Source organism: Schistocerca serialis, chromosome 8 (genome assembly GCF_023864345.2).
Source record: "Schistocerca serialis cubense isolate TAMUIC-IGC-003099 chromosome 8, iqSchSeri2.2, whole genome shotgun sequence".
Taxonomy (NCBI): domain Eukaryota; kingdom Metazoa; phylum Arthropoda; class Insecta; order Orthoptera; family Acrididae; genus Schistocerca; species Schistocerca serialis.
Genome location: NC_064645.1, coordinates 263,914,950 through 263,937,811, shown reverse-complemented (window position 1 = coordinate 263,937,811; position 22,862 = coordinate 263,914,950). Strand labels below are relative to the sequence as shown.

At 42.7% G+C, this 22,862-nt stretch overlaps 1 protein-coding gene across 2 annotated transcripts in view; it reads right to left on the bottom strand.

The window, feature by feature from the left end:
- Window positions 1–7,518: 7,518 nt before the first annotated feature.
- LOC126416356 (baculoviral IAP repeat-containing protein 5.2-B) overlaps window positions 7,519–22,862 on the bottom strand; it is a 51,631-nt gene continuing 36,287 nt past the window's right edge. For both annotated transcript variants that reach the window (XM_050084036.1, XM_050084037.1), the window contains exons 4-5: window positions 15,956–16,073; window positions 7,519–7,779 (exon numbers count right to left, since the gene is read on the bottom strand). In XM_050084036.1, coding sequence (XP_049939993.1) covers window positions 7,690–7,779; window positions 15,956–16,073 — 208 coding nt within the window. In that variant the 3' untranslated portion in view covers window positions 7,519–7,689. The remainder of the gene's footprint in view (window positions 7,780–15,955; window positions 16,074–22,862) is intronic.

Below are 22,862 nucleotides of genomic sequence, written 5' to 3'. Positions count from 1 at the left end.
CATTGGGAACGAAGACAAGTCTTGGGCTTTCCTTAATGTTTGTAGAAGTTGTGTGGACTGCAGAAGATGTAATGTAAAAGGATTTAGATTATCGTTTGGTGGTATAGAGAGAGCCAAGTAGCCATCAGACAGCTTTGTGCTGTCAATATGAAAGGCTCCAATCTAGACAAAAATCTAATTGGGAGTATCCAAATCAGGAGCTAGCAAGCCTATACATACCACTCCCAGAAAATCCACCATCACATGTAGAACAATGGGCTAAATTGGAGGAAATGGTTAAACATCACAGCAATTTTCCCTCTAAGAACTAAGTGATCCGATACGAAACAAATTTAAACAAATCATCTGAACTGTCGGCATCTAGGTGAAAAGAAAAGAACTATGACACCAGATGTTAAAATCACAAGAAAAGGAACTTCTTTCATACTTCAGTGTACATGCTGAAGTTCAGCACTGCAAGAATATCCCTTAACTAATCAAAATACCAGACTGTCAACAAGGTGTGTGTAAGTTTTTTTTGTAGATGTTACGTATATATGCAGACTACAGAGACAAATGAAAATTTGTACCAAGGCTGAGATTCGAACCCAGTTCTCCTGTTCACTAAGCAGCTGGGCTAACCACTAGGCCATTATGGCACAGTGGCTTTGCACGAATGCACAGACTACCTTAGGATGCCTCCTTCCTCAGTCAGTACATCATATATGTTTAAGACTTTAAATGATCTCTAGAACCATATAGTTTCATTTGAGTTTTATAGACAGGTCCTCAAGAAGCTTGAAATATGTTCTATTACACAATGGGAACTACTATGAATCTATTTCAACAGCTCATTCAACAAAACTATGAGGTATGTGAAAATCTCAGGATTGTCCTGCACAAACTTATCAGCACAAATGGCTTATATGACTAAACATGTTACTGACAAAATGGTTAACTTCTTGTTTGGCAACAAGGTGCATATTTGAAGTACTTACATTTCATATGTAAGTGCAATATAAAATAACAGTACCATAGGTGAAAGATAACATAGCTACAACGGAAAACATGAAAATTGGCAGATCCAACATCAAATGCACCATTGGTTAACATGGAAAAAATAGTAGTATCATTGCATATAAAATCAGGCCTAAGTATGCACTTTTTCATGGTCTTCCATAGAAATGGAAACTGATTCAATTACATCCACAGACTGTTTCCTGGGTACTGTTCAAACAACAAGGCAGGGACCTTAAATGATCCTCAAATTCACAAGCACGTCAATGATACCAATTTCACTTAAGAATGTGCTTAGTTGCCTGTTTTAAAGCACTTCTTGGGAAATCATAAAGCACACAGTTAGGAAGAACTGACCTACAGGGTATTAAACTTTCAGAATATGGGAACTAGGATGGGTGTATACTTTCTTCACAGCCACTCACAAAGATTTCATGAAAACCTTTGATTTTCCATCAGGGTGTAAAAATGATGGAGAGAAGGCATAAAGATAGATGGTACATACACATGATGGCAGCCATCTGACAGACCCTGAAAGGCGACTCCTAGTAATCAGCAGATAAGAATAGGATTTCCCATGCAAAAATTGTGAACTTTGTGTTCTAGACAGACTTGATGGTTCATACAAGATATTCAGTTTGTAATGATTTGGCAATGCTTTTATATTTTTAGTACTGAGTTTTTTTCATTTATTTATGGGTTATCTATAATTACACATTTTCTTACAAATCAGAGCCAATCAAGTAAAACCACAGACACTTGGCATCAACATCATGAAGGTGTCCTGAAGCAACTTTAAAGCAACCTCCCACTCTTGTTCAAATTTAATCTGAGCACTTAACAGGTACGAGCTCATTGGTAATAACCTAGAAATGCTGCTCTCCGTGTACAAAATTGACACATGAATGAACAGTAACGTGATCTGTCTTCTACTTGTGAGATATCGTAAAGTAGGATAAGTTTCCATAGAGTGACGAGAAATATAAGGCACTCTTGAACCATGTTTAAGTAATGCAAAATTTTGACCAATATAACCAAACCCCCTAACACATCCAGGAAGTATATTGTATCCTCTTCAATACCAAACTTGATTGCTATGGAGATTTAGACTCCACGTATGGTCTGTGCTCTATTTGTAAGAAGCATTTTAATCACAATTGTCACTCAGCATATTCGGGATCAGCAGATGTCTACAAGTTCTCAGCAGCTCAAACCTACCTTTTACTTGCTGTAATATGCATTCAAACAAATAAATATACTATTAGCCAACAGCAATTTATCTGAATAAAGATTCAACTGAAGGCAGAACATAATTTACCGAAATGTGCTCATCTCAACTATGTATTTAGGCAAAGAATGAGTGAGCCCGTGGGAAATGACCATTGAAAGGTGATAAATTGCACATGGCTTCAGGATGAAAATTAATTGACGAGACATTGAAATAACTTTATTATTCACTAAATAACAAGTTTACACGTGTCCTCCAAGGGATCAGATGAAGTACAATGCCACAAATTATAAAAAACAACAGAACAAAAGGAATCCCAATAATCTCAAATACTCACAGTTATATTGATCTGTTAACATGGAACAATTTCTCAATTGGAGAAATAGATTTACACTGTCATGAAGAAGGGCTAAAAATGATATAAATAGAATATTATATCAAAGTGCACCAGCGGGCAACATTCTCCCCACAATTTATGTTCTAGTGTAAAAATGGTCATCACAGTGAAATAAGACAAAGGTGTACCACCTGAAATGTAACCATGAAAATTGCAGGCAGTAGCCTTCCAATAAAACATACTAATCTAGCTCCAGTGATCAGCAGAAGAATACTACTTGAATAGCATGCCTTGTCTCTTTCCACATGGATGACGTAACTAAAACTTAATTGTCCTGCTACTGGAGTGACCAGTCATTTATGGACACCAAAGCATACGCTAGAACACACACACACACACACACACACACACACACACACACACACACACACACACACACACACACACACACACACAGGCAGATTTAGTTATTTCCATTGAATGGGTTTATTTAGTATTGAAAAAAATCTTTTCAGCTTATTAGGAGAATTTAATCAGATCACAGATACAAAGTACAAAAAAAAATTTATATCTTTCGCTAAATTCAGTACTCAATGAACAGAAAATTAATAATCTATGTACCCCAACAGTCGCTGCAGTAAAATAAAACAATACTTTTTTCAGCTTTTCACTCTAGTACATTTTTGCACTGCATGCACTTCACAGTAACACTTTCTTCTGTGTATATTACAGACAGGTTTCTTGCACATTACAGAACAGAATCTTTGTTTTCCGATCTTCGTTTCTCTTGCAATCTTGACATCATTGTGGCACTGGTAACTTGGAACACTGGGTCTGGATCACTGCTGCAGGAATTGCAATACCACAAGCTTTCAATGCATCTTGTACCTCTTTATGAAGACCATTTATATTTTTGGCTCTTTCTTCCATGTTGCTTTGCAGAGTACAAATGCCAGTTCAGTCGTGAAGAGTTTACGTCGGCTTCGGTTATTCTTCTGTCATTCAGGAAATCTTTGAGTGTACAGAATATATGCATTCAGTGCTGCAATATCTATCATTTCCATGAAGATTCTTAGTGGCCACCGCCTCATTCCTCTAACACAACTGTATTCTCTTGTCATTTTGTCCCCATTTTCTACAGCACCTTTGGTTTTGTTGTAGTGCAGTATGATTTCGAGTTTGTGTTCACTTTCTTCACCACTCACTTGTCTCTCATTATGCTGAGTAGAGAGTAGTATTACTGCATTTCCCTTCTTTGGAACATAGGAAACTAGGGTCGTCATCATTTGTGAAACCAAACATTGAAGAGTGAACTTCTCTCTTTCTGTTTGACAAGAATTCCTTCGAAATCTCTTTCTTATTGGAACGCAAGGTACCAACCAATGTGTGTTTCATTTTAGTAGTTCAGCAGCCAGTGGAAAACTAGTGAAAAAATTATCAGTTGTTACACCATTACCATTACTCAGAAATGGTTCCATCAGATCCAAAACAACTGTCTGTCCTTAATTCACTTCCCGAGTATTGTCCACCATTCCTGTGTAAATTTGGATCCATTAGAAGAAATCTGTCTTCACATCAGCAAAAACCCAAATTTTAATGCCATACTTGCCAGGCTTGCTTTTCATATAAACCCTGAAAGGGCAGTTTCCTCGGTACATTGCTAATTGTTCATCAATAGTCACGTATTCATAAGGATAGAAGTTCTTGCACAAGTTAGACTGAAATTTGTCGAACACTACCCTAATGGCTTGCAGCTTGTCCTTGGTTTCTTGAATTCTCTGTGCTCTTGTGTCTCTGTTGTCAAATCGCAAGAATTTCAGTATACACAAACATCGGTTTCCTGACATGGCAGCAGAAAAGAATGGTTGCCAAAAGGCAACATTAGCTCCCCACAGATCAGAAGCACTTGTGCGATGTCCATGAGTTCGACAAGCTCCTATTAGAATTACTAACACAGCGTACACTTCAGTTGCATTTATATATCTCCATGTCATTTTGTTTGAAGAATGAGCTGCATTCCACAAAGAAATTACTCGTTTGGCTTTCCCTGTGTTTCTTCTAGAATAATGCCCACGATTTCCAGTGAGATAAATAATAAAAATGACTGTTATTGTTTTGATAGTTTTTCCGTCATTCACTGGGCCAGGTGTTACACTCAAAATGCTGCAACGTCGACGCCACCCACCTTTTGGTGGTTTACTAGAAAATTGTAGTCCACTTCCAGAAACAAACAAATCTCCAGTGTCGTCGTCGTCTTCGAAACTACTACTACTACTACTACTACTACTACTACTACTACTATTATTATTTGTTCATGTGAATGTGTAGTGTGTTCTGATATTTCATCATCAGCTTCATCTGATACTATGATATGGTCTTTGTCAAGAGATTCCATATATTCATTCAGTTCATTATCATTGTTCCATTAATTTTCATCGCCACTGACATCAGAATTTTTTAGAATTTCCATGATCTCTTCACTAGAAAGACCTTTGGACATCCTTACTTGCAGATGAAATACTCACTCGTGTAATATCAGCTCAACAGTGAACATCAAATTCAACTCAACAATAGTAATCAGCAACAATAACAAACATTGGATCTATGGCAAAACTCAACAAAGAAGGTGAATAACATATATATTTCCCAAAATCATCTTTTTCTACAAATAAGAAAATAAGACGTTTCATACCAAGTAGGGTAGTTTCACAGTCCCACCAATAAATGACCTGAATAACAGTGATAAAGACAAAAAATTAGACAGTCGTGAGTGTGAATTCAACGTCAATAATTTTAGTACAAAGTCATGAAACCACAGGCATGTGGCCCTTCAGATAACATTATTATAGGGAAAAATTCAACCTGGGGTAGTCAGAATACCCCACTTGGTAATGCGAGGGTTAACAGAATTCATAAGACGATTGAACAGAGATCATGATTTAAACAGTTGCCACATTTCTAGTCTTCATATTGGAACACTTACATATAAAACTATGAAGCTTTGATATGTTAACGCAAATTCACATATTTCAATATTTATTAATAAAGAGCTTTATTTTATGAAATTTAGAGTAGGAAAGCTTTGCAATTCGTACAATTGTTAAATGAAAATATATTTCTATTTTCAGTTGAGCGTATTAAAAGAAATACTTTTGTTCAAGCATTTTTCTTTCATTGTAAATTATGTAAAGTATCAACTATAACAATGCTGTAAATGTGACGCTTTGCCAAGATTCTCTACAAGGGTTGATATTAAACCGGAAAGGAGAATTGTTAAAGTACTAGTTTAGTAGTTAAAATAAGAACTGTTGAGTTACTGTTAGAGACATGTAATGAAGCTGAAAGTGGAAAACCTACTGATAAATGAACACTGTGAAATTTGTCTGTGAGAAGATTGCTTAAAAATTAAAACACTCACTATTATGTAAGAATGCAGAATAATATAAGAAGTCATCCAGGTACATATTCAGCAAACAAGAATGATTTAGCAGATCAATGAATGACTCCTACCACCTCCAATTCATGAAGTCAAAGTATGTTTTTCTGTCCCAGAAACATTTTATCATTTACAAGTATTTTTGTATAAAGAAGATATCATTGGAATTCATTAACTGAAACTTTTAATAAATTTATGTCTTCTTAGTGAGCAGGAACATGTGAAAATTTAATTGGATGGTTTCGATCAATACATAGTGCCTTGGCTACAGGACACAGGGCCAAGTAGTGCAGCTCAGACTTCTGGATTCACTGGAGAACTGTACTGGATTTTTGGCATTCCTTTTGTACTGGTCAGAGAGGCACATTTTGTTACATTAGAGAACAGCTACATTTTATCTGCTTGTTTAGTTCTGATACTATCATGGAAATACAAGACAAATGGTGATAATGTGTTAAAATGCCATGGAATGAAAACTTCTCAATAATATCAAGGTTTGAACTTAACCTTAATTTTATTTCAAGAATATTACTATCAACATCTGTAATACATCACTTTATGCAGTCCAAGTCTGCACTGAATTCTGTGCCAACAATTTAGGTGAATGATCCTGAACATGTATATAGTAAATAAACTACTCAGAAAAAAAAGCTACGGCTCTTACTCCTACACTTTTCAGCCGACATTTTTGCCTTAAAATGCAACCCAAGTATATGTGGATAATCACACAACACACTAAGCAAACTAACAGTTGTCTGGGAAATGACATCTAATGTGAACATTATTATAGATCAGAATTTACATCTCGTACCTCAAATATTTCTGATTCATTATGGGAGTGGTAAGTAAGTTTCTTCTTTACATTAGTTTTTAATCAACAGAGATTTACAGTTTCTCTCCAATATCTTCCAGCAACCTGTTTCAGACTTTAGTTTGTTACTGAGACCCAGGGAGGTACACACAGCCTATATATAGGTTTTTATTTTTTACTTGAAAAAGAGCTAGAGCTTAAAAGCTAGTGAACAGTTTCCTGTTACATGTGTGCATGCAACACACATCAGTCCACTATACTTGAGTGGTTTCCTTTTCCGTATTTTAACTACATGAAACATTTTTAATTCTAATACAGCATTTTGGTTGTGAATTTCAGTTCATCCAAATTCATCATTATTAAAAATGAATGTCATTACAGAGTAATTGTATTAGCACATAGGTGTAAGAATTCAGACACCACATCTGTCTAATCGTGCCCTATCAATCCCTCTCTGCTTTTTCAGAAAGGAGCTAAAGTTCAAAAAGCTAATATTAGTTTTTCCTTCTTTCATTTGTGTGTATTGGCAGTCCTGAGAATGTTAACACCTGAAGATAATTACTGCCAATCATTTGGTCTCCTTTTAATTTTATGCTTTTCTCCAGTGACTTTTCCTTTTTACACAGAACTCATTTGTTTCTCTTTTATCACTGCAGTAGTTAGGGAGTAATATGTATTTACATCTCAAGGACGTAGAAAGCATTAAAAACTTGTTTTAAAGTAGCATATATTTATTTATATTTTGAGAGTGCAGTAATACTCCATATATACACATGACACTTTCTAACATGCATAGTATTAACAATACAAATAATAGGTAATTACAGGACAGATAATTCTTAAAAGAAATAAGAAGTAACCATGACATTGTTCAAATGGTGTTACTGTTGGACACCTAACTTTTTGAGCTTCTTGGTGCAAGTTAACATGAGACGTTCTACATCCTGCGCAAAATTGGCTTCGGCCTTGTCCTGAAAATTAAAAAAAATTCTTGAGACTTCAAAAGGAGGCCACAAGACAATATATAAGTGAAAAAAAGTATTTCAACTTGTTAATGTCATAAGGACCCACCAAGCTACAAGACAGGAAACTTCTGTGAAGGAACAAAACATTGAGTGAAAATGAGTTTTCTTATTTGACACTGAGAAATTAATTTTTTCTCCCTAAGTTCCATTTGAGTTACTGTCTTTTTAAATAAGGCATAAGAATGTAGGAAACACTTTCTGAAACAAAGATTTATACATTAGAGAATTTAGTTCATTCACTAGAGCAGCTCCCAGTCGCGCGTAAGTAGTAGTGCAGAATAAAAATAATTAAGATGAGTAACGCATTTAGAAGAAAAGGGTGGTGGGGGTGGTAGTTCTGGAGTGTTTGTAGTACAAAATATTGCCTAATAATTGTCCATTTGGATTCCTGCATGCAGTGCAACAGCTCTTCCATTCAGTAAGTAGTGAATTTTCTCAAACATATTTAAATTCCTTCCTGGATTTTCCATATGTGTAATATGTTATTGACTATAATATATGGAAATTTTGTGTGTATGTATGTGTTTGTTTGTGTGTCTATCGACCTGCCAGCGCTTTCGTCCGGTAAGTCACCTCATCTTTGTTTTTAAAAATAATATGTTATTGAGTTACACATACATTGTGAAAGTGTTCGGAAACACGAATAAAATTTTAACTCCAAGTTTGTCATCACCGACACAGTTTCCCCCTTGACTCTGAATAGAATGCAGCAACAAGTGGTGTATATTACTGACTTATGTTCATCTGTTTTCCAAAATGGAGCAATTTCTTTCAGTACGGATGAGCCAGGAATGTCTGATAACCAGTATGCTTGTTGCAGTTTGTCACTTTACAATGGTTGTTTGGTCGGTTTGTTTAAAGGTGAGAGAAGGGACCAAACTACGAAGTTATCGGTCCCCTGTTCTTAATAAAACAAAGCCACAAGAGTGAGAATAAAATGGACGAAACATATAACACAGAACGGAAAGAAAGGAAAAGCCACAACAACAAAGGGACGGCAACAAACGCTAAAAGGAACAAAAGGGGACAAGAAAACAATGGAGAGACGCTAGAAACAGAAGAGAGTAAAACATTATAGCAGATTACAGTGACTGGCCAACCACGTGAATAAAAAGGGAAAGCCAACCACTATGCAACACATTAAAACCTCCACTCTAAAAGCACTAGGGTGGAGGACACAGAGGGACAAAGGACATGCACTAAAACCTACATAGAAGTATAAAACCCACTCTCGCGGACAAAATGTAAAACCAAAGCTGCTGTGGAGGCACTGTCACCCAACACCGAAGGCAGGGTGCTCTGAAAGTTAGAAGAGTGCCGCAAAGTGACTAAAAGTGGGCAGTCCAGCAAGAGGTGGACGACTGTCATTTGGGAGCCACAATGACACTGAGGTGGGTCCTCATGATGGAGTAGGTAACCATGAGTTAGCCATCTCCCAAAGCCGGAAAACCCTGCAGTGTAAGACAGAACACAGGCCAGCTTCGGAGATGCCTATCTCCAGAAGCTGTTTCCGTGTCACCTGTTTGGTCAGCCTGCGGTAAGTTTGTTGTCAGAGATTCCGACGTGTCCTGAGGTCCACACAAACACCACAGAACAGCAGGACTGTCCCAAGGCATAGATGGACTCCTGAATGGACGCTACCAGAGGGTGGCGAGGGAAGCACTGGTAGATAGCTTGTAGGCTGCTCAATGAGTCAGTACACAGGAGAAATGACTTGCCAGGGCATGAGCGGATGTACTCAAGACCACGAGATATGGCCGCCAGCTCTGCAGCGAAAACACTGCACAAAAATGGCAAGGAGTGCTGCTCAATATGTCCTACATGAACATATGTGAAGCCTACGTGACCATCAGCCATTGAGTCATGCCGTCGATGTAATCATCTTCAGAGCCCTGGAACATGTCAAGAATCAAGAGGAAGTGACAGCGGAGAGCGGCAGGGTTAATGGAGTCCTTAGGGCCATTCAAAAGGTCCAGACAAAGTTGCGGCCGAGGCATACACCATGGAGGCGTACGTGAACGGACCGCAAGTAGAGGTGGTAAAGGAAAGGACTCCAGTTTGGAGAGAAGGGACCGCATGCTAACCGCAATCATTAGCCCCGTTCTGGGCCAATGATGCGGGAGACGGACTGCCGCGGGCAGGAAAAGGAGACGGTAATTCGGATGCTCAGGGGAACTATGAATGTGTGCTGCATAACTGGCGAGCAGCTGCGCACGTCTGATCTGCAGTGGAGGGACACCAGCCTGCATCAGTACGCTGGTCACTGGACTCATCCTAAAAGCTCCTGTCACTGATGGAACTCCACAGTGGTGCACAGGGTCGAGTAAATGCAGTGCTGCAGGTGCAGCCAAACCATAAACCACACTCCCATAGTCAGTTCAGGATTGGACAAGGGCTCTGTAGAGCTGCAGCAGCGTACAGTGGTCTGCACCCTAATTGGTGTCGCTCAAGCAACGGAGGACATTGAGGTGCTGCAAACACTGCTGAGAAAGATGAGGGAGCCAAGTCAATCGAGCATAGAAAACCAGTCCTAGGAATTGATATGTCTCCACTACAGTGAGTGGATCGCCATTAAGGTACAGTGCAGGTTCAGGATGAACAGTACGATATCGACAATAGTGCATGACATGACTTTGAGGCTGAAAACTGGAAGCTGTGGGCTAGAGCCACGAATGCGCCTTGTAAATGGCTCCTTGGAGGCGCCGCTCAGCAACAACAGTACTGGAACTGCAGTACAAAATGCAGAAGTCATCTACATACAGAGAAGGTGAGATAGAGGGTCCGACAGCTGCCGCTAGACCGTTAATGGCCACTAAAAATAGAGACTCAATACAGAGCCCTGTGGGTCTCCATTCTCCTGGATATGGATGGAACTATGGGAGGCACCAACTTGGTCACGGAAAGTATGGAGCAACAGGAAGTTTTGGATAAAAATCGGGAGTGGTCCCAGGAGACCTCACTCATACAATGTGGCAAGGATGTGATGTCGCCAAATCGTGTTGTATGCTTCACGTAAGTCAAAAAAGACGGCAATAAGGTGTTGCCGTCTGAAAAGGCTGTTCGGATGCATACTTGATGGACACAAGATTATCAGTGGCAGAGCAAACCTGGCGGAGGTCGCCCTGACAGAGCCAGCACGCCACGTGACTTGAGGATCCAACCCAACAGCCGACATACGATATGTTACAGCAGCTTACGGAGAACGTTGGTGAGGCTGACAGGCTGCTAGCTATCCACATCAAGCGGGTTTTTACCAGGTTTGAGCACAACATTCACAAAAGCAAAACGAGGATAATGGAATGTAGTCGAATTAAATCAGGTGATGCTGAGGGAATTAGATTAGGAAATGAGACACTTAAAGTAGTAAAGGAGTTTTGCTATTTGGGAAGCAAAATAACTGATTATGGTTGAAGCAGAGAGGATATAAAATGTAGACTGGCAATGGCAAGGAAAGCGTTTCTAAAGAAGAGGAATTTGTTAACGTCGAGTATAGACTTAAGTGTCAGCAAGCCGTTTCTGAAAGTATTTGTATGGAGTGCAGCCACGTATGGAAATGAAACGTGGATGTTAAATAGTTTGGACAAGAAGAGAATAGAAGCTTTTGAAATGTGGTGCTACAGAAGAATGCTGAAGATTCGATGGGTAGATCGCATAACTAATGAGGAGGTACTGAATAGAATTAGGGAGAAGAGGAGTTTGTGGCACAACTTGACTACAAGAAGCGATCGGTTGGTAGGACATGTTCTGAGGCATCAAGGGATCACCAATTTAGTATTGGAAGGCAGCGTGGAGGGTAAAAATCGTAGAGGGAGACCAAGAGATGAATACACTAAGCAGATTCAAAAGGATGTAGGTTGCAGTAGGTACTGGGAGATGAAAAAGCTTGCACAGGATAGAGTAGCATGGAGGGCTGCATCAAACCAGTCTCAGGACTGAAGACCACAACAACCACAGCAACAGTAGCAACAACAACAACAACGACGAGCACCAGAATGACGGTGCTCCCCCACCATTGTGATGGAAACATGCCATCGCACCAGAGCCGGTTGAAGATGACGAGAAGATGTCTCTTGTAGTCAGATGAGAGATGTTTAATGATCTGGCTGTGGATGCTATCAGGCCCAGGAGCTGTGTCAGGGCAATGTGCAAGGGCACTGAGGAGCTCCCACTCTGTAAATGTGGCGTTACAGGATTCACTGCAGCGTGTAGCGAATGAGAGGACGTTCCCTTCCAGCCGCCATTTGAGTGTGTGAAACGCTGGGGGGATAATTCTCTGACGCAGAGGCTCAAGCAAAGTGCTCGGCAATTGCATTTGTGTCGGTACACAACCCGCCATTTATGGTAACACCAGCAACAGCTGTTGGGGCCTGATACCCAAGAAGACGTTTGATCTTTGCCCAGACTTGGGAAGGTGACAGGTGGCATCCAATGGTGGAGATGTATCTCTCCCAACACTCCTCTTTCCATTGTTGATAAGGTAGCGAACACGGGCACGGAGCCGTTTAAAGCCTATGAGGTGCTCCAGGAAAGGGTGCCACTGTAGAGCTTGCCGACACTCTATAATTGCTTCAGCAACTTCTGGTGACCACCAAGGGACTGCCTTACACCTCTGGCACCCTAAAGAGCAAGGGATCACGTTTTCTGCCTCAGAAACAATTGTACTAGTCACCTGCTCAACCATCACATCATTGTTACCGTGTGGGGGAGATTCAGTGGTGACAGCAGCGGTGAAAGTTCTTAGCCAGCCTTGTTCAAAGCCCATCTGGGCAGGCTTCCGTGTGCCTGACACTGGGGCAGTGACAGAAAGATGGGGAAGTGGTCACTACCACACAGGCTGACATGTGCTCTCCAGTGGATAGATGAGAAAGTCCTGGACTGCAAATTGATAAATCAATGCCCAAGTAACTACCATGAGCCACAATGAAGTGTGTGGCGGCCCCATTATTAAAGAGGCAGAGGCTGAATTGTGACAAAGTTTCGACATCGCTGCCTCGGCCAGTAAGCATGGGACCACCCCACGAGGGGTTGTGGGCATTAATCTCTCCCAGAACTAGGAAAAGTTTAGGGAGCTAATCGATCAGTGCAGCTAATACATTCAGGGGTACTGCACCATCTGGAGGAAGATATACACTGCAGACAGTTATTTCCTGTATCGTCCTTATTCTGACAGCCACAGCTTCAAGAGGGGTTTGAGGGCACATGTTCACTACAGACCAAGTTTACATAAATGCAAACTCCACCTGACACACTATTATAGTCGTTACAGTTCCTGTATTATATCTTATAGCCATGGAGGGAAGGGGTTTGCATTGCTGGGAACAAGGTTTCCTGGAGGGCAATGCAGAAAGCAGGTGTAAAGCTTAACAGCTGCCATAGCTCAGCCAGGTGGTGGAAAAAACCGCCGCAATTCCACTGGAGGATGACATCGTGAGACTGGGAAGGCATGGAACATTGAATGAGGCAGTTTACGCCTGAGAGTCACCTGCTGCCACTGATTTATTGCCTGAGCAATCTATGTCCATTGTGTCTGAGGGTCTGGCAAGATCTAGGCCCTCACCAGACACCAAAATAATCATCCCATCCCCAGCCGCAGAGCTTGTAGGCAGTGGTGGTATGAGTGCCACCGCAATTTCCTTGGTCTTAGGGGGTTTTCTCTTTTGATTTCTCTCATTGCTCCTTGGGTTTCCCTGGCTGGGAGGACTTCACTGATCCAGTCTCCGGGACTGAGGATGAGGATGAAGCCCTACGACCAGCTGCTTTTGGGCTCTTCAGACACTGGCAGGTGTCACCTTTCCCCCTAGCAGAAACTTGGAAAGCGAGTGACCTAATAGACCCCTTCCTAGGGAGAGGAGCCGAAGAAGCCTTACACTTCTCTGGCTTAGAAATGTGGACTGAAATCCCCGATGGTTGGGGAGGGTGTGTTGCTCGCGAAGTAGGTGGTGCAGGAGCAATAGGGAGGGAAGTGCCCCCCACCATCAAGTGGGCAGGTGTAATCTTCTGGCTCTGAGAGGTGACCTGGATTGGCGGAGTTGATGGTGCCAGAACTGTTGTAGCGGCGGCGTAAGACGATGTCATACATACAGGATGCAGTCGCTCAAATTTTCTCTTAGCCTCAGTATAGGTCAGTCGGCCCAGGGTCTTGTACAACATGGTTTTCCTTTCTTTCTGGAGAATCCTACAGTCAAGCAAGCAAGCAAGGCCAATGATGCCCTCTGCAGTTGACACAGATGGGAGGCGGGGCACATGGAGTATTGAGATGTGATGGGCATCTGCAATCTCGGCACGTGACGCTGAAAGTACAGCGGAAAGACATATGGCCGAACTTCCAGCACTTAAAGCACCACATAGGAGGAGAGATATAGGGCTTTACGTCTCAACAGTAGACCATCATCTTGACCACCTCGTGCAATGTATCACCCTCGAAGGCCAAGATGAAGGCATTGGTGGCAACCCGATTATCCTTCGGACACCAGTGGACACGCCCGACGAAATGGACACCTCATGGACACCTCATCGTCGCACTGCAAAAGACGGTCTCTGTGAAATATGATACCCTGAACCATATTTAAGCTCTTATTGGGCGTGGTGGTTACAGCAACATCCCCCAGTTTGTCACAAGCAAGTAACTCCCGTGACTGGGCAGAGGATGCTGTTTTGATCAAGACTGACCCAGATCTGATTTTTGACAAGCCCTCCACCTCCCCGAACTTGTCCTCTAAATGCTCAACAAAAAACTGAGGCTTCATCAACATGAAAGATTGCCCATCAGCTCTCGAACATACAAGGAACTGGGGCGAATAAGATCCGCTGCCATTCTTAGCCTGACATTCTTCCCATGGTGGTGCCAGGGAGGGGAACGATTTGGGGTCTTACTTCTGTGCGTTGAATTGAGCTCACGATCGCTTAGAGACTGTTGGTGTTTCACCACCAGCAAGAGTTGATGGACTACGCTTCATGGCGTGTCATCCACTCTGATGCCAGCCACTCCGGCAGGGGCCCTCCCCACAGGCGCCACCCAGCCGCAGCAAAGACCACCTGGCAGGATGGCCATTGCCGAGAGTCCCGATGCCCCAGGGGGATGGGTATCTACCCCTTGGCATACATGGGGAGTTAACGGCACTGGCATCAGCAGAGTGATCCCTGTGTGGTCAGGGGGCTACAACGAACAGGGTACATGGCGGCCCCACCACAACGGACTGGCCACCATGCTGGTTATCACATGCAAAGTAGTCCATGGTCATCGTCAACACAGAAAGCGACACTGCATAGTGCATGATGGAAAACGCACCCAGGAAGATGTCCTCGCACAAGACATGGAGAATAGGCAGGACTGCAATGAGACTACGACGAAGTGGGCTAAAGATCTCAATGCATGATGGACACGAGGCACCTCGTAAGGCGCCCTTCCCCAATTGGCTCACTATTCGGGAAAATTTCGAAGACTGGAGGTCAAACCCTACAGGTGACCAAAACATATAAACTCCTTTTGGTCGCCTCGTAAGACCGGCAGGAATACATCAGGCCTATTCTAACCCCCGGACATGCAGGGGGGTCATTTAAAATGTAATGAAAAACTGCAGTCCATGAAACTTCTGAATTCTGAGGGAAAATACAGATCAAGCAACACACATGTGCCTTTAGATATGTGCTACTGAAATGGCATCAGAGCAATGGTAGTATTGAACACTGAAAGCAACAATGTGTCCAATATACTTGAGCAACATACGAAATATTGATTAACTAACCATGCTATGACATTTCCACTGCTGTATTGAGAAGACATCAAGTATGCAAAACGCAAATACACTGATACTACAGTTGCTTAACAACAAAAGCAAAATTTTTTTACCCAATTAAACAATAAATTTCATGTAGTATGTGTCTAGAGATTTCATGAAATTAAACATGGCCTGGTTTATGCTTGTCGAGATGAAAATGCCAAACACTTTAAAATTCAAGATAACACATGTGTGTATTAACGTAAGAATTCATTTGTACTGCAAACCATGTACAATGGAAGTACAACAATGAAGATTCTGAAATTTGCTCTGGTAAATGCAGATCATCAATTATGCCCCAATTTCTGAGTATTACTACTTTTGAGCTTTTCAGAATTACTCACCAACTGTGCAAGAATGAAAGCTTGAATCAGATCACAGAATTCAACTGTTGTCAGCTGTGTTTCAATTTTCTTCTTTTGGGCGTAATAACATGTATTTCTATGCTTCAAATGTTCAGCCCTGTAAAATAAATAAATAAATAAATGAGCCTTTATCATTCATCCACAAAACTTACACAATACCTTAAACAGAAACAGACTAATTACACAGAAAAAAGGCCACTATATAATTCTGAAAAGGAGAAAGCATTGTGACTAAGCAGGTTTTCAATGATTAATTCCCAAGCAGAATAAAACTACACAAGGGCACAGTCAAAGCACCAGAAACACTTTATACTGTATCTCATGAGGTGAGTATTCAGTTTGACTGCAGTGAGGTGCAAGCACCTGAAAGAAAAACAGCTTAAGAAGACTGCTAATAATTTTGTGGTCTCAGGAGGAAAGGAATTTAAATTTTCATCCAACCATCTAAGATTATGTTTGCGTTTTCCGTAACTGGTTGAAGACAAATTCCAGTATAGTTCCTTTTGAAAGGACACAGTCATTACTTGGCCAACCTGAATTTGGCTCTCTCTAATGAAATCACTGCTGATGTGTCGAAGCCTAACCTCCTATCTATCAGATGGTCTGTGTGTGGCTTTGTGAAATCATGCAGCTCTCAAGGAGCTAACATGTGAATTAAGCTGTCTAAGTTAGAAATGTAATGTCATTTGGATAAATGTTATTGAAGCCTTGGAAAGAACTGAAGAGAGAAAATATTTATTGAAAGAGTAAAATAGTGGGCTCGTTTACTTGCTTTGTGCTACACATCTAAGTAAACTGATACAAAAATCCCAGAGATACTGAATAGACACTCACCTTACAATGTAAGATTTTAAAGACAACTCTGGTAGTCTTTTCAGTACTTCACAGGCACAGATTTAGCAGACACACAACATTTCCAAAAAAATAACATACTTTTGAGCATCATGGTTATACAACGTAAACTTTGTAATTGTAGACCATTTGAAAGGAAGTATAGGCTAATGGGCCTATAGCTATCCACATCAAGTGGGTTTTTACCGGGTTTGAGCACTGGAACGACGATGCTCTCCTGCCATTGCGATGGAAGGACGTAATTGAATCAGATCCGGTTGAAGATGATGAGGAGTTGGCGCTTGTAGTCAGATTAGAGATGTTTAATCATCTAACTGTGGATCTGATCCAGCACAGGAGCTGTGCCGGGGCAATGTGCAAGTGCGCTGAAGAGCTCCCACTCCGTAAATGGGGCGTTATAGGGTTCATGGTGGCATGTAGTGAACGAGGGGACTTTCCTTTCCATCCGCCGTTTGAGGATGCGAAAGGCTGGGAGGTAGGTCTCCGATGCAGAGGCTTGAGCATAGTGCTCAGCATCGTGCTTGGCAATCGCATTTGCGTTGGTACATAGCATGCCATTGGTGGTAACACCAGGGACACCTGTTGGGGTTTTGGTACCCAAAAATACATCTGATCTTCGTCCAGACTTGGGAAGGTGATGTATGGCACCAATGGTCGACACCTGTTGGGGTTTTGGTACCCAAAAATACATCTGATCTTCGTCCAGACTTGGGAAGGTAATGTATGGCACCAATGGTCGACACGTACCTCTCCCAACACTCCGGTATCCATCATTATATAAGCTGGCATACACGTGCACAGAGCCGCTTACGGGCTATCAGATGCTCTAGAGAAGGGTGCCGCTTATGTTGCTGTAGAGCTTGCCGACGCTCTAACTGCCTCAGCGACTTCCAGCGACCACCAAGGGACTGATTGTCACCGGGGGCTCAGTAAAGAGCGAGGGATCGTGTTTTCTGACGCATGAACGATTGTGGTAGTCACCCACTCAACCATCACATCGATGTTACCATGTGGGGGAGAGTCAACAGTGACATCAGAGGTGAAAGTTCCCAGTCCACCTTGTTTAAAGCCCATCTGGGCAGGCGTCCGTAGGCCTGAACCCAGGGCAGTGATAGGAAGACAGGTGATCATGTGCTCTCCAGTGGATAGATGGGAGAAGTCCTGGACTGCAAATTGATAAATCAATGGCTGAGTAACTACCTTGAGCCACACTGAAATGCGTGGCGGCCACAGTAGTTAAGAGGCAGAGGTCGAACTGAGACAGTAAAGTTTCAGCATCTCTGCCTTCGCCAGTTAAGCACCACGTCACCCCACAAGGGGGTTATGGGCATTAAAATCTCCCTAAATTAGGAAAGGTTTAGGGAGTTGATCAATCAGTGCAGTTAATACATTCAGGGGTACTGCAACATCTGGAGGAAGATATACATTGCAGACAGTTATTTCCTGCATCGTCCTTATTCCGACAGCCACAGCTTCTAGAGGGGTTTGAGGGGCCACATGTTCACTACAGACTGAATTTACATAAACGCAAACTCCATCTGACACACTATTACAGTCTCTACGGTTTCTGTAATATCCCTTAAAGCTGTGAAGGGCAGGGGTCCGCACTGCTGGGAACCAGGTTTCCTGGAGGGCAATGCAGATAGCAGGTGTAAAGCATTTTAAAAAAAAGTTGCCGTAGCTCATCCAGGCGGTGGAAAAAACCGCTGCAATTCCACTGGAGGATGATATCATCATGAGTCTAGGAAGGATGGAACATTCAATGAGGCAGTTTACGCCTCAGGGTCACCTGCTGCCACCGGCTTTTTTGCCTGAGCAGTCTATATCCATTGAGTCTGACACTTAGGCGAGATCCACGTCCTCAGCAGACGCCAGAATCTCCACCCCCATTCTCAGACTCAAAGCCACCACAAGTTCCTTATTCTTTGGGGTTCTTCTTTTTCGATTTCTTGCACTGTTCCTTGGGTTTCCCTGGCTGGGAGGACTTCAGTGAATCAGTCTCCAGGACTGAGGATGAGCGTGATGCCCTATGACCAGCTGCTTTTGGGCTCTTCAGCCACTGGCGGGTGTCACCTTTCCCCTAGCACAAACTTGGAAAGGGAGTGACCCAAGGGACCCCTTCCTAGGGACAGGAGCCGAAGAAGCCTTACGCTTCTCTGGCTCAGAAGTGGGGATTGAAATCCCCGATGTTTTGGGGTGTTGCTCCCAAAGCAGGTGTTGCAGGAGCAACAGGGAGGGAAGTGCCCCCCACCATCAAGGGGGCAGATGTAGTCTCCCAGTTCTGAGAGGCTACAGGAATTGGAGCAACTGATGGGGCAACAACCATTCTCTTAGCAGTGGCATATGAGGTGGTCATAGCCACAGGATGTACGTGTTCAAATTTCCTCTTAGCCTCATTGTAGGTCAGTCAGTCCAGGCTCTTATATTCCGTAATTTCTCTCTCTTTCTGTAAAATCCTGCAGTCTAGCGAACAAGGTGAATGATGCTCTCCGCAGTTGACGCAGATGGGAGGCAGGACAGAGTATTGGGATACGATGGACGACCACAATCTCGACAGGTGGGGCTGGAAGTACAGCAGGAAGACGCAAGGCCAAACTTCTAGCACTTAAAGCACCACGTCGTAGGGGGGGGATATAGGACTTTACATCACACCGGTAGACATCACCTTGACCTTCTTGGGCAGTGTGTCACCCTCAAACACCAAGATGAAGGCACTGGTGGCAACTGGTTATCCCTTGGACCCCAATCAACGCACCAGACGAATAGAAACACTTCGCCGCTCTGAATTGGCGCACAGCTCATCATCAGACTGCAAAAGGAGGTCCCTTTGGAATATGATACCCTGGACCATATTTAAGCTCTTATGAGGCATGATGGTAACAGAAACATCTCCTGACTTGCCACAAGTGAGTAATGCCCATGATTGTGTAGACGGTGCCGTTTTTATCAAAACTGACCCAGAGCACATTTTGGACAAGCCCTCCACCTCCCAAACTTGTCCTCCAAATGCGCCACAAAAAACTGAGGCTTCATAGATTCCCCATCAACTCTCGTACATACGAGGTACCGGACCGAATAAGCTTCACTGCCATCCTTAGCCTGGCATTCCTCCCATGCAGTGGCCAGGGAGGGGAACGACTTGGAGTCATAATTCTTAGCACTGAAGTTACACTTTGCCCGCTTAGAGACTCCTGGCGGCGGACCACCAGCAAGAGATGATGTACTACGCTTCATGGCGTGTCATCCACCCTGATGCCAACCACATCGACCAGGGGCCCTTCCCACAGGCGCCACCCAGCCGCAGCAAAGGCCACCTGCCAGGATCGCCATTGCCGGGATTCCCAATGCCCCAAGGGCATATATGGGGAGTTAAAGACGCACGCATCAGCAGAGTGATCCCTGTGGTGTGAAGGGGCTACAACCAAAAGGGTACATGGCGGGCCCACCACAACAGACTGGCTACTATGCTGGATATGAGATGCAAAGAAGTCGACGGTCATCGTCGACGCAGAAAGTGACACTGCATAGTGCATCATGGAAAACACACACAGGAAAGTGTCCTTGCCAAAGAGATGGAGAATGGGCAGGACTGCAATGTGACGATGAGAAAGTGGGCTAAAGATCTCTATGGACGATGGACACGGTGCACCATGTAAGGCGCCCTTCCGCAACTGGCTTGCTATTCGGAAAAATTTTGAAAAATGGAGATCAAACCCTACAGGGGACCATCACGTAAGGCCAAAACTTGTCAGACTCCTTTTAGTCACCTCTTATGACAGGCAGGAATACCTCGGCCCTATTCTAATCACCAGACCTGCAGGGGGTGTCCATAGACGCTCAAAATTGTCAGTGCTGGAGATGAAATTTTCATAGTGACATGTCAGGTAATCTCAAAACCTGACATTTGCTAAACAGAAAGATCTTCCCGTCTTTCTTTATGTTCCTATTTACAGCTGTATTCAGTGATAGTGTAACAGCCTTATGATTAGCGATTCCCTGTTCTTAGCTGAGCCGAAAAGTTCAGAGCTGTTTGTCACCAGGAGATATTAGATGCTACCTTCATGAGTCAGTTTAACTGCTGAAGATAATTTTTGGATAATGCATTTAGAACAATTTCACACTCCCTGTCCCTCTACACATCCTAATCACTAGTCTCCCAGTCTATAGCTGCAAAGTGAACTATAAAATTACCAGTAAATTTGAGCAAAATATTTCCCAAGTTTCCCCTCCATTGTTCTGTCACTACTATTGTTAAGGCAGTGTGTCTATTAAAGCATCCTATAAGCATGTTTGATTCACTTCTCTCATCTTCATCAAAATTATTTAACATTCTGAATCTGCATTAATCTCACTAGATATTATCCTATTTCTTATTGCTGTAAACACATCTCCATCACCAGGGTTTAACTTACCTTTGTGATGAACATTTCACTCTGAGTTTAGAATTTCACTGGTGTTAACCTCTGGTTTAAGCCCAGTTTTCTGTCCTAGTTGCCATTTATAAGTGAGACCAGTTCCACAACCATTCCCCAGGTGCTCCTGCAGTTAATACTATATTAACGCTTTCTTACTCCGATCTACTATGACGAACACTACTCTTATCGGAACTGTAGATGGATTTCTCCATCCTTAAAAAACCCTAATGTACATACCACACACAATTGCTATTGTAGTAGCCACTTCCTGTGTGTAGTGCAGGCCTGACCTATTAAGAAGGTCCTACATTTTCCACCACATAGCAGAAGTCTCGAAATTTGCAACCAGGATATTCACAGATTTGTCTGAGCTTCTGGTTTCAGCCTTCCACTTGGCTCCAAACCAAGAGGGCCATGATCGGTTCTGGAAATGATACTACAAGGCAATACATCTGCTTTCATGACGCAAATGAGACGAGCTATCAGCACCAAGTCAGACAGCCACCTGCAGAAACCAAGGATGACCTCTGAACCCTTGTGGCAGGCGTCATTGGTGCCAACATGACCCACAGTTTGCAGCTGGTTGCACTCAGCGCTCTTAACCACTGCCGGCAGCAGCACCTCCACATCTCTGAGGAGACCCATGGCATGCAAACAGGGTGGACACTCTTCTTTCCCGACCTCCTCCGTGTTTCCCTCAGGGGCTCCATCACCCACCCGCTATCGTCCCTACAGCTGAGGCACCCCCTCCAGGCTTAGATGTACTTTCAATAGTGATCATAAGGGGACAGCCACACGGCCAGTACCCACTTTCGCCTTATACCCAGAAATTTGCGATTCTATCACTGTTTGCCATTTAGGATCAGGTAACTGCTGACTAGCCTGGACATACGAATTTGACAGTGCAGCAGCAACAGCGATTCCAAAAGGATGTTATAGTCTCCAGAGGTGACAATTTACCTCAGGTGCCACAACACCATTGTTGCTCAGGGTAACAAACTTAAGCCTGTCAACTGGCCCACACAGCTTCCAGCTGTTTCTGGGCAATTCTTCCTGCTTCTGTACACAACAGGCACAGTCCCTATCCATCTTTAATCAATATAATATTTTACACTTTAAAATCTGGTTTGGAAATCTGTATATATATATATATATATATATATATATATATATATATATATATATATATATATATATATATATATAAAATCAATCTAAAACCTTCCAATGTCTCCAGGACTTTCACACACCCAACATTCTTATATAATTCTCAAACTAAGTATTAGTGGTGAATTAATTATGCTCTGTGCAGAATCCTCCTTGTCAGCTTCATCTTTTATTTCTTTTCCTTTATCTACATTTGATTTTTGCGTCTCTTCCTTTCTGTACTATCTAATTCCAATCCCCCAGTACTGATTTTTGCAGGGTTTCAAAAAATGGTTCAAATGGCTCTGAGCACTATGGGACTCAACTGCTGAGGTCATTAGTCCCCTAGAACTTAGAACTAGTTAAACCTAACTAACCTAAGGACATCACACACATCCATGCCCGAAGCAGGATTCGAACCCGCGACCGTAGCGGTCTCGCGGTTCCAGACTGCAGCGCCAGAACCGCGCGGC